This window comes from Sardina pilchardus, chromosome 13, assembly GCF_963854185.1.
Source record: "Sardina pilchardus chromosome 13, fSarPil1.1, whole genome shotgun sequence".
Lineage (NCBI taxonomy): Eukaryota > Metazoa > Chordata > Actinopteri > Clupeiformes > Clupeidae > Sardina > Sardina pilchardus.
In genome coordinates, this window is record NC_085006.1 from 4,950,001 (window position 1) to 4,962,500 (window position 12,500).

General features: G+C 49.2%; 2 protein-coding genes across 2 annotated transcripts in view; one reads left to right on the forward strand and one right to left on the reverse strand.

Moving 5' to 3' along the window:
* LOC134099071 (rho guanine nucleotide exchange factor 26-like) overlaps positions 1-6,097 on the forward strand; it is a 31,255-nt gene extending 25,158 nt beyond the window's left edge. Inside the window, exons 13-15 of the mRNA XM_062551773.1 lie at positions 3,708-3,778; positions 4,011-4,115; positions 4,707-6,097. Of these exons, the coding sequence (XP_062407757.1) occupies positions 3,708-3,778; positions 4,011-4,115; positions 4,707-4,849 (319 nt within the window). The 3' untranslated portion in view covers positions 4,850-6,097. The remainder of the gene's footprint in view (positions 1-3,707; positions 3,779-4,010; positions 4,116-4,706) is intronic.
* A 109-nt stretch (positions 6,098-6,206) lies between these two features.
* The window catches only part of dhx36 (DEAH (Asp-Glu-Ala-His) box polypeptide 36), a 26,023-nt gene continuing 19,729 nt past the window's right edge, over positions 6,207-12,500 (reverse strand). The window contains exons 20-25 of the mRNA XM_062551772.1: positions 11,859-11,942; positions 11,413-11,512; positions 10,932-11,022; positions 9,295-9,418; positions 7,308-7,460; positions 6,207-6,695 (exon numbers count right to left, since the gene is read on the reverse strand). Of these exons, the coding sequence (XP_062407756.1) occupies positions 6,495-6,695; positions 7,308-7,460; positions 9,295-9,418; positions 10,932-11,022; positions 11,413-11,512; positions 11,859-11,942 (753 nt within the window). The 3' untranslated portion in view covers positions 6,207-6,494. The remainder of the gene's footprint in view (positions 6,696-7,307; positions 7,461-9,294; positions 9,419-10,931; positions 11,023-11,412; positions 11,513-11,858; positions 11,943-12,500) is intronic.

The following is a 12,500-nucleotide window of genomic DNA, read 5'->3' on the forward strand; positions in this document are numbered from 1 at the left end:
ACACACACACACACACAGGTCCCCTGAGCTTTGGGATGGCATGCAGTGAGCAGATGAAGAGGCTGCTATCTAGGTGCTGTGTGGGGATGTGATGCGTCTGATTAGTGCTGTCTGGATTGGAGCTGCCTTTGATTACGTAACTTCAAACAGAGATGCTTGTCAAGCCGGCGAGCTGGACCGCAGAGCTCCGTCCTTTCTCCACTCAGGCCGACGAGTTCTCCGACGAGTTCTCCCGCATTTTCAGGGTCTCTTGTTCTGGCCGCCGGTCTCTCTGTTAAGAGTTTTCTTCTCAGGCCTTCGGAACATGAGACAACGTTAGACATTAGTCAGTCCGTGTGTCTGGCAGAGCAGGCTGTTGGCCGTTGGCCTGACCCCTATGAGCAGACACGCGTGATGAATGCAGCACTGTAGTGGAGTGCTGCTGGAAAGTCCCCCCCGTGCCCCTGGGAAAGCGTGGGATTGGGGGCCCCCTGTTGTGATGTCACGGGGCCGTCTGGGGCCTGAGTGGCCCTCGGTGGGGACAGCGGGCGCTGCTCTGTTCTGCTCCGGGGCTGGGGAAGGGGAAGGGGAGAGCGGCGAGCGTGAATGCCCCCGGTTGCTAGGCAGCAGGCCATTGTTCCCAGGGCTGGTTCCCACAATGCCTCCAACCACTGCCTCCGCTCGGAGCAAGTTCCACCCCTCCGCACCGCGCCGCGCCCCACCCCTGCCCTCCTTCCAGCGCTCCCAGCCTCCGAGCTACTGCAGGGCCGTGGGTGTAAACAGGATATCAACAACAACACGCATAGTTCAGATGGGCGCATGGGCGGGGATGAAAAATAGTCCCGTTGTTTGTGCGGCTCGCTAACAAAACACCTGGCAGTGGCGCTCCAAAGTCTGTGCCGTGTGTTTTTGTTCCGACTCCCAAAACGGAGAGTTCATGTGGTGCAGCTGAGGCTTCCTGACGGTGCCGGTGCTCGAGTGAAAGGCGTGTGGCTCTTTGGTGGAGCTTTTCTCTGCCGCGCTCTGACACACATCACAGGAGGATAAAGGAATGACATGTTCCACAGGGACTCGCTGGAACATAATAGGTACCGACAGGCAGCTTATGTTCCAGGTAATTGTGTTTGCGTGGGCGTGAGCTTAAGTCCTTTCTCTCGGCGCATTTTTTTGCACAAACCCACTCTCACCACTTCCTCAGGCTCCCAGCGCAATACTTTACCGTGTGTGTTTTTAGAGCGCTGTGCGGTATGGCTCCAGGGCCGGGTCATCCCATGCATTTGAATGCGGCGTTGTGGAGGCGTGTGGGAGCCTGTTGTGGAGATGTGAGGTGGGCCCCGTTCTCACTGAGGGGTGAGGGGCTTTCTGGGAGTCCCGTCACGCCAGAGGAGTCCGGTCCTGCCAAACCTGTAGATAGAGTGCAGATACTGCCTCAAGGCTGCGATACCAGATTTCCATCATTCAAGCGTGACGTACGCAACTTGCACAAAGGGTGTAAGATAATCTGACAAGATTAAGTTTAGCTCCAAGATTAGGCCCTTTCCCAGAATGACAAGTATTGCGCCATTTGCTGCCTTTTTTGTGTATGTGAAATTCTTTACGCTTTCTACAAAGAATCGTGTGTTCTGTTCTTCATGGGCTGAAAATGTACTGAAAACTTCACTTATTTACTAAGTTTGTCTCAGTAATGCTGTATGTGAGGTTGCTCCAGTTTACCGAGAACATTCTGTGTGTCTTGTTCACTCACTCCCTCACTCCCATTCACTAGCCACCCACCCACACATACACACACACACACACACACACACACACACACACACATACAGCTGTCTCTGCCTCTGAATATTTGTGTTCCATTCCATGCATAGCCCTGGTCTTTGCATCTGCACGTACATGTGTGTGACTGTTGGTGAGTGGGCCTGTGCGTGGATGTGTGGCTCTGCTAATGTTAGTGAAAGCTCAGCTGGCATGCTGAATCGTGGGAACGCTACCTGTGTGTGTCCAAATGTCACATTCAGGAATGGACCGGATGCCTTTTGGACATTTAGGCAGAGCACATGACCTTCACAAACCCACAGACACTTTCCCACAGCTGAGGCACGGAGCTGGAATTGATCGTCCTTCCTCCTGACTACAGAGTGAATGTTGCTGTACTCTGGCCACAGATAAGAGTTTAGTCACAGAGAGGAGTGTTGAAACAGAATGATGGTCTACTCTAGGGTGTTAGCGCTTTATCCTGCTGTATTTGTGCCGTCAGTTCCTTACAAATTCCTCTCCTCATAGATGCAGACCTGGTGTCTGCCTGCTATTGGGCTGCAGAAGTGCATGAAAAAGCACACTCCACAATTGGACTTTCATCTGCCATCTGCCATTCATGCCCTGAATGGCTGTGCCCTATATTTGTCATGATGACTACAAAGGTCTTTGCCCCTTCATCAAATCTGTGGTGTCTTTAGTGTCTGCAGAAGTGCATGTAAAACGCATCATGCCACACACAGGAGGGGGAACCCTTTTCAGGTCAGCAGTGACACGTCATAATTGCTTTACAATCTGGCGCATACAAAGACGAGGAAACAAGTCGTTATTTAGAGAATCCATCTTGCAGCTCATTATCCATTGTATGTGTGTAATAGCGTTAGCAGAGTGCTGACCTTGTTCGCTGGCCTGGGCTGGGCTGGGCTGGGCTGTTGGGCTAGAACTGGATTAGGAGGGGAGGGGAGGGGCAGAGCTGCATGATGCTGCATTGAGTCATAGAGGCTCATAGAGGCTCCTCTGTAGCGCGGGCAACTCGTTAAAATTCCCCGCACAGGACATTTCTCCTGCTGGACGCCGAGCGGGATTGTCCTGCGTGGCTCGGCCGGCCGGCGCTAGCGGCGCTCCAGGCTGGGTGAGTCATCAGAGGGATGATGCCCCCCCCCCCCCTCCTGCATTACCTGCCTGCTCTGGGGCGCCGGCTCCTCATCAACGGCACTCACTGGCTCTCTGCTTTGCTTTCTGATGAGAACAATATGCAGGGAAATTACGGCAAATATTGCAGGAGATGATTCCAAATGATCCGAGAAACATTCATTCTTTTAGATGTTGGGGATGTACCGTTGCCAGCCACAAGCTACCTGAGAAAAATACAACATTTTGTTGCCCTTTTTTCCATTCTGAAGTGGTCTTTCTCACTGCCTGCCTCTTTTCTTGCCATTGTAGCCGGTCCCTGTCCCTGATTTCTCTCAGAACAGTCTGCCGCAGTATCTTTTCCCGGCATCAGCCATGTCATCAGTCGATTAGAGAAGAGAGACTAGAGAGCTACCTGTGTCTCTTTTCATCCACGCTGTCTGTTCTCTCCCCTCCCTCTCTCTCTCTCTCTCCCCCTCTTTCTCAGTTCCTTTATGGGAGCAGAGAGTGGTTCTCTTGCTCAGGCTTGGGCAGAACAAAGGGGAATTCACAGCGCAGAACAGTGGAGCTTTTGCTTTCACTCATGAATGCTCTGCGTTACCAGTTTCAGGTTGCCCATTGTAACCCTACCTGCAGTATCACCTTGACTGGCTGCCAAGACATTAAAGACTTGTTTAGAAATGGCGGGAATTAAGAGGAGGTCAGAGGGTGAAAAAGTCCAGTGAGATAAAGGAGACTAAAAAATGAGTATAGAGGTGACCCATGTCATCATTTGCATTTGATTGTGTGTGTGTGTGTGTGTGTGTGTGTATGTGCTGTGCTCTGATTGGTGTTTGTCTTCACAGGAATGAGCGCGCTCGGTGGATCAGCGCCCTTGGCCTCCCCAACAGTGACAAGAATAACACCGACAGAACGAGTGAGTACTGCACACAGAGCCACTGCACCACCTAGTGGTCATATGTCTCATCATATCACATAACACAACAGCTTAGGAACCTCAAAGAGACACTTAATGATGCATGCAAAAAACATACAAGATGTATAGATATTGACTTGTGTAATATGTAAGTAAGCTGTTACACATTGCGCTCTGCTTCACGTGCAGCTCTGCTAACTAAGTAAATAACGGCTGAATTGTCCATTGGCAGACTTGGTGCAGATGGAGGTGACCAGGACGTACACGGCCAGACAGCCGGACGAGCTCTCGCTCCAGGTGGCCGAGGTGGTGCTGGTATCGCAGATGGTGGATGACGGTCAGTAAAAAAGCCGTTCCCTCTCCCCTATTTTAATGCTCTGTCCCCCTCTCCTCTTCCTCCCACCCTCCAGCACTGTGTTTCCCCTGATCATTTGTGTCGCAGCCTTAGCACTATCCACAGTCCTCGTTTTCCGCGTGTTTGTTTTTCCTCGTCCTTTGATCTTGTGTCAAACTTCATTGAACACTGGAGCAAAGGGAATACTGTACTGGCAGTGAAAGGTTCTGCTGTTGCGATTGGTCAGATGTCTGTGCTTGGGCAGGGTGTGGACCCCAGGAGGCCCACCACATTTGATGTGAAAAGGGCACTCCCAGGATAGCGCATCAAATGCCTCCAGAATCCTTTGGCAGACATTAAACTTACAGCAGTCAGCTGAAAGTTTGATGTTGTACACCTTTGAAGCTGGGGAAAAGTCTTTGTGTGCATTCTGGAGCGCTTGCAATTCATTTGCCAGCTCTGTTAAATATTTGACTAGCTGGAAGCAGAAAAGAAATAAATACATATCCTGTATGTGAAAAGACACAGTTTGGGAGTCTGTGTTATGCAGAACGTTGAAGCCCTGACAAGCGTCTGTGCGTGTTCTCGTTGCAGGCTGGCACGAGGGCGAGCGGCTCCGGGACGGAGAGAGAGGCTGGTTCCTGGCCGAGTGTGCCGAGCGCATCACCTGCGAGGCCACCATCGAGAGGAACTGGCAGAGGATGGACCGCCTGCAGGGGCTGGAGACCAACGTGTGAGCTGGTCACCAGAGGACACTCCCACTAAACACACACACAAGACCGGACTGGACCTTCTCTATGAGTATGAACTAATGGAGCCGCTATTGGCCAGGAGCTACTGTGGGACGGCTGTGATGCCACAGCCCAGCACACATCAAGAAGTGAGGCTTTTAAAAAGACCTTGAGAACCACAGAACTCAGTGCTTCTACACGGAGCTTAAGCAGAGCCAAAACTGCAGGCTCTTTGATGGGGCTCCATAACCATTACAGATTATGGTGGAGTGAGGGGGGGGGGGGGATTGGGGCTGAGCAAGGGCAGATGACGATGTGTTTTTCAAAGACTTCACTACCGAGTGCCTCTCAATTTCCCTTTGATAATACACACACACGGCCTCAAATTTCCAGAGGAGTGTTACAGCCAGGTCATGCCAAAGGATGTTGCAATTTCTTCACGGCTAAAGAAATGTATTAAACCAAACCAGCTGCCACAGTGCCACTTGATTTCCCCAGCCCCCCTCCACAGCCCCAGTTGATTGTACAGTGTGGTGGAGAACCTGAGGGGATGTTTTAACTCAAAAGCTCCTCGGGAGTCTGGCGTCAGCTTCATTTTCTTTTCTGGGTTCAGAGATCTCCGGAGACTTGCTTCTCCCCACTTTCTGTGGTGGTGGAACTAGCAGCTTCATTCGTCAGCCTGTCTGTAAGAGCTGAGAAGTAATATCACACAACTGCCCCGCAGTGGACTGGAGCTCGGTGGGACGGTCCAGGGACCGACCACATGGCTCTTTTATGATCCCGGGAACTGGAAGACAATAAGGAAGTGGATGGTTTATGAGATGGACTCAAGGACAAGTGGAAGGAAATGTCTCAGCCATTGTGATGGTGGTGCAGTGGCTGGGCGCCTGAAGGGATGTAGTAAGACTGGATGGCTGAGCGTAGTCTTGGACGATAGTAATGTCATGGCATTCTCACCCAATCTGAAGCTTTATGCATTTGCACTCAGGGACATATAATGCATATACATACATGAACATGACTCGTGCTTAACAGCATTGTACAAAAATGAAATCTGATTTTTAAAAATGTTTTAAACTAAATTTAGAAGATTGTATATTGCATATAGACATGCTCCTTCATAACTTTTTATTTGTATTACTTGTGAACATAAGGAATGTAATTACCAATGTTGTTTTTCTCCACTTAGCCTGATTCACTCTTAACTGTATATTTGTCTGTGAAAATACTTGTATTAAACCGGCTTTACTCATATTAGTAGGGTTTAATCATTGAGAGTTACATCACACATGCACATGGGTCATCTTTAATAATGCAGTTTCATCAAAACCATTTGAATGACAATGTGACTTAAATAAAATACGAGAAACTAATGAAACCTTTACAATGGTCAATACAAAATTCCTTTTTTTCTGTTCAAAGACTTACAACCTAAACACAGAAGTTGCATTGATGTTTATTTCAGGTGTGTGTTCTTTTGTCTCCTAATGAAAAAGCAGATGTGGGTGTGTGAGCCACAGGTTTCTGTGACCACTCTCTCTCTCTCTCTCTCTCTCTCTCACTCACAGTACGTGTGTGTGTGTGGCGGGGGCCGGGAGGTCATGGCTGTACACACACTGGTCACTTCTGCTTCTTTCAAAGTCCAGTCTGCTCAGTAGTCATACCGGTCGTCGTCCCTAGGGGCAGCGCTCCAGTCTGTGTGGCCGCTCCTGCTGTCGGCCTCCTGAGTGGTGAGCAGATCGATGATGGCCGAGATGACCGCACAGTCTTTAGAGCTGCGGTCACTCCAGTCCACCGGCTTTGGGTTCTTGATCTTCTCCTCCAGGAGGAAGTCCAGCTCCTTCCTTAGGTTCTGAAACCCAAGAGTTTGACTCTCTTAGACACGTCTCATGTCATGTGACAATAAGAGCAATCTTGAATCTGGATCAAGTAGAGACATCAGTTGCAGAGCCAATCAGATGCAGTCTCACTCAAGAACACACTCTAGTCTAGTGTAACAGAATAATGACTGCCGGCTTTCTGGGTCACTGAGCTGGAGTCTTCCACACCCTGTGCATTGCTAAACACTGAGCATGTGTAGACCCACACCATGTTGAGCAAGTGATAAACGTGCATAATGACCCAATTTGTAAACAGAATCATGCACATGCACACACACACACACACACACACACCCACACACACCACATTATCCCCGCCCCCATGGACTCGGCCCTGATGTCAGGACGCTCAACACGGGCAGCAGGCAATCGGGATAATAAATTATAAATAAATAAATAAATTATGCAGTCTCTCTTTTTTTCCACATACCAGAGAGCCTGACAGAGGACACAGGCGGTGGTGGCATTTAGCCCCAACCAGAGCCAAACTGCTCACATGTGTCAACACAATCCATTATTTACCAACACAGCAGCCGCGGTCTCCTGGCTGAAGGTTGCGCAGGCACCGGTGACCTTGAGCTCACCTTGACTAGATGGGCGATCCGCGCGGGGGACTGGAAGACGATCCACTCGTCCACGGCGATGGTCTCCTGGTCCTGGTCCTTCTGGATGGAGATGTCCCCTCCGAAGAAGAGCAGGGAGAACGGAGACACCTCGGTGCAGTCGTACAGGAAGATCTGTGCCAGAGACAGGGCCAGGGCCAGGGAGACATGACGGGCATATTAACACACACAGTAGGACCTCCATTTTGGTGTTAGGCACGATAGGATGGAGTAAAACACATCAATGTCATCACACCCGCAGGCAAAGCAAACTCCCTTTCTCTCCATCTCACACTTTCTCCCTCTCATTTTCTCCCATCTCTCTCTTTCTCCCACCTTACAGTTTCCGTCGTTCCCTCTCTCTTTCATTTTCTCTCTCTCTCTCTCTCCCTTTCTCTCTCCCTCTCCTGCACTCACTCTGTCAGTTCTCCCTGCGGTGTTTGAAGGGAGAGCCAAACAGCAGTGACTCACTGGAGGTGTGAATGTGCTTGAAATGTAGTCGGGCTACAAGCAGCCCTCCCCACGCACTACTCTCTCCTCCTCCCCAGCCTACACCCACGCACGCCGGGTCTGCCGCGAATCAAAGGCTGGGAGCAGAGCCATGCTCGCGGTGTGCAGCCCACAGATCTGTGGATGCGCGGGGTCGCTGAACTCCAGCTGAGGGGGTTCATGTCCCTTTGAGAGCACTGGACTGAAGCGCCAGAAATCCAACCAATCAAAAGGTAGTCGAAATGGTTTACAAAAAAATGATAGAATTCTCAAACACAGCTGCTACATAAAGAAATGAAAGTAGGTGTAAATCAATACGTACTGGGAAATGGTAAACAGGTGTTGGTAGGTTGAGGTAAAACAGTCAGACTGTTGTACTCCTCCTTGACTCAAGCACTAGAGGCACTTCCCAACGGATACTGCCTGCCTGCCACAAGCAAACCGTTCCTCACTGAATCCGGGAGGCTTTTAATACTGCAAAGGGAGCAGGGCAGCTCTGGGCTGGGCTTTTCTGATAGGGCAGCTGATCAGGCTCATCCTGGCACAAAGCCTTTTACCGGCCCTTGATTCCTCCAAAGCCTACTCATATCTCCACTCCCCTTTATCTCTCTCTCTCTCTCTCTCTCTCTCTCTCTCCTACCTCATCTCTCTCTCCTTCCTCCATCTCTCTCTCCTTCCTCCATCTCTCTCTCCTACCTCCACCTCTCTCTCCTTCCTCCATCTCTCTCTCCTATCTCTCTCTCTCTCCTACCTCATCTCTCTCTCCTTCCTCCATCTGTCTCTCCTACCTCCATCTGTCTCTCCTACCTCATCTCTCTCTCTCCTTCCTCCATCTCTCTCTCTCTCCTACCTCATCTCTCTCTCTCCCTCTCTCTCTTCTACCTCCATCTCTCCCTCTCTCTCCCTTCACCCAGCACACATTCAGCACCCTTCTTCTCAAGGCTGGGCCAGTGTCTTTTCCCATCACCTTTCTCGAAGACCCCTCCCCCCCGATCATGGAGAGCTATACCACATCAAACGGCAGGGAACATTAAACACTATACTGAGACGTGGTGCTAGGATGAGTGTGTGTGTGTGTGTGTGTGTGTGTGTGTGTGTGTGTGTGTGTGTGTGTGTGTGTGTGTGTGTGCGTGCAGACTGTTTCTCTTCTCTGCTCGCTGGCTTTGCTCGAAACGCGGGGGCTTTGATGTAAAGCTACAGCTGCCGAAGCCCGTGCGTCGAGGCTGAATAAAATATGAAGGTTTCCTTAAAAACACGTCAGGCATCAAGACGAAGCCTTTTGTCCTTTTCTTTCCTCCTCGGCAGGCAGGTCACTTGCTTCAAATAGCACGTAATGACTTTTCAAATGCAAATGAGCCGAAATGGGAAGCTGTCTCGGGGGCCGCCGGAGGGGACATGCACTGGTCAACAGCTGTCAGGAGTAGAGGTGGACGCCAGAGCCAGTCTCTCATGCGCTCGTGAAGTTGGAGAGAATACGTACACTGCTCGTCCTCATCTTCAAGTGGTAGATGAGCCACGTGTAGCGGAACTCTCTCTCCTCTGCGTTCACAGACTTGGGGTGGATACACACTTTCCCGTCCGCTTTGGTGTACACCTTTGCCGGCCTGTGGAGGCAACACACACAAACACACGGAGACAGACAGACAGACAGACAGACAGACACACACACAAAGGTGAAAAAAAGCAGGTGTAAGTGAACCACTTGGTTTCCGGGAAGAAGAAAAAAACAGCTGTGATGGGGAGGTGTTGTTTTGGTTCATGGCGTCCATGCCTGGGTCAGCTATCTGTGGCGGTAATCAATAGGGGCTGACTGACATGGTTAGAGCATCAGGGCTCCTTCCCCTGCTCCTGGTAATGACTTTACCGTGATGTCACAGGAGCAGCGCTTGCCTCACCGTCACTTTTGTGCCGTGTCAAGACGGCGGCTGTGCGCTAATAATAGACGCGGGCCGAGACCGATTCGATTACTGACGTAAAAATAAAGGGAAGGAAGAGGAAGATGGGCCGTGCGGGCAGCATGGAAGCTGTCCTCAAGCTCTTTAGAAGTGCGGCTCTCTCAAAACACCTGCCATTTAAACGCATTAGTGTTGTTATTGTCAGCATCTTCAGCACCTCACCGTCATCCAGGTGGGGCTGTCACCACTAGGAAACGTCAGCTTTCCCCCTTTCATGTTTTAACACCAATAGAGACTATATTTAAAACCTTGTTTGGAGAGGACAGCATTTTGCCTGATGTTGCCTGAATTCAAGTAGTTTGGCTTGAGGCTTCTTGTCCCCTTTTAAAATGCATCGTTTGTCTTTTTTTTGTTACGGTCTGGCTGGACATTAAGCATTAAGCAACATTAATCAGATTCTTTAGAGAGAGACAGGTTGCATTTCATATCGACCTTCTTGGCCAAATAAAGTATGTATATGAATGAAGAATATGCACTAGGTCACCTCTAATATAGTCCATACTCCATTCTCCACACTCCACTCAAAATCAATTAGCGTCCAGCAATGGAAAACAACATCCTGCAGTGCTTAGAGTATATTTGTTGTAACTGTTTACTCAAGTTCAGTAATCAGATTTAGCTAACTGCAGGACAGATTTAACCAGCCCTGCTTACTAATATAATGGAAAGACAAACGTGACAAATTCCCTGACAGCTGACAGAATACAAATGACCTGTATTCATCCATTTCACTGTTTTGAATGCGGTCTAATCTAGCATCTTTAATAAGCCAATGTTGTAGAATGAGTTCAAATAAACACACGCCGCAGGGTGCCAGCCATGAAAAAACCATCTGTCCTGAATACGGTTATAAGAGAGAAGGCCCTCGTCTTCCCTTGACTCAAGGACGCTTGTGTTTAAACAGACAATTCCATTCTCTGTGCTCTTGCAGCAACCTTATTCCCCCATTCCCTTGGACTATAACAATTTTTCATTATAAAATACTGAAGGTCACCTGATCCACAGCTAATCAATAGGACCCAAGGGCATCCGCCGAATAATAGCGCAGTCAGAGCTCATCATAATAGGCACTGTGAGCGGGGAGCGACTCCCAAGCAGTCCTCTGTCTTATGACGGAGTTTAGGAACACACACAGTGCTTCCTTGTGACCGTGTTTACTTACGCGGGCCTCTTCTTGTTGTGGCTGGGACGGATCTTGGCCACCTTCGGATACAAACCAGCTACAATGACTGCTTTTATGATTTTCTCATTCTCTGTGGAGAGACAAATAGAGAGAGAGGGAGAGAGACAGAGAGAGAGAGAGAGAGTGTGTGTGTGTGTAGGGGGGAGAGGGGTAGAAACAGAATACAAAAGAGATTGAGGTGGAGGTTAGAGACAATGTCCACAACACATGAAAACACAGGCGGTCTGACAAAGAGAGGGACAGACAGACACACATCCTATTCCAAAAGGCAATCAAAGCCATGCATAAGGGGACAGACAGGCCTGACCACCTCATAGCCAAACACAATAGAAATGCGTCATGCAGCTAAGCGGGGCTAACTCAGACAGAACGGGCTGCAGACCCAAGACTGAATTACTCCGAAAAGGCAAACAGACAGAGCAGGAAACTCCGACACAGCTCAGAGGCGCGGTGAAATTACCTGAGTTGATGTTTGCGCTGGGGGATCTGGGGTCCTTGCAGCTGACAAAGCCGGCAGTCAGCAGGTGCTCTGCAAACTGGCCCTTCATGTTGTGAAGCATCTGCATGACAGAGACTCGGAGGAGTCACACACAATTCCTCTTCGTATACCGTAATGTAGTCCTGTATGTATACTGTAATGTAGTCCTGTATGTATACTGTAATGTAGTCCTGTATGTATACCGTAATGTAGTCCTGTATGTATACCGTAATGTAGTCCTGTATGTATACTGTAATGTAGTCCTGTATGTATACCGTAATGTAGTCCTGTATGTATACCGTAATGTAGTCCTGTATGTATACCGTAATGTAGTCCTGTTTTCCCATATCCCCACCAATCCCATGTCCCCGTTGCTGTTACTGAAGGTCTCCAACACGTCCACAGCTGGGAGTAGGCTGGAGTCTCACCTGGAGAGTGTTGGCGGATAGGAAGTTGTCCCAACAGTAGTCTTTCTCATGTCTGTAGCCCCGTTGTTTGGCATCCTGCCAGCCCTAGATTAGGAAGCAAATCAGATTTCAATCTTCACGCTGGACCTCTTAAGCTACAGAGCTGCCATCCCCTGTCTCTGTGGGAACTCACACGGAACGATGATATACCCACACCAGATACCAGATACCAGGTTATACCCACAGAAATGTGAACTACTATTGCAAATGACTCTAACTCTCTCCTGTCTGCTCTATTAATAGCACTATTTGACACAATACTTTGACAAAAAGTATTTCAGATTGGTTTGTGTAGGTCATTAGCCCTCAACACCACCAGACTTTGTGGCAGACTTAAGGCCATACTGAACCCAACATTGGGAAACAAAGCACATAACCAGTTGAGCACACTTTTAATTATTCATATTTTCATTTCACTTCAGCCTCATCCAGTCTGGAGAGTGGGTGAAAAACAATGCAATACTCCTCCACCCTCTCTGACCCCTATTACTGGACTAAATAGGGCATGTGCTACCCTACTATTGGACAATAATATACTATATTATAACATTAGTGTGTGTGTGTGTGTGTGTGTGTGTCTTCTACTTGATTGATACGTTTTTT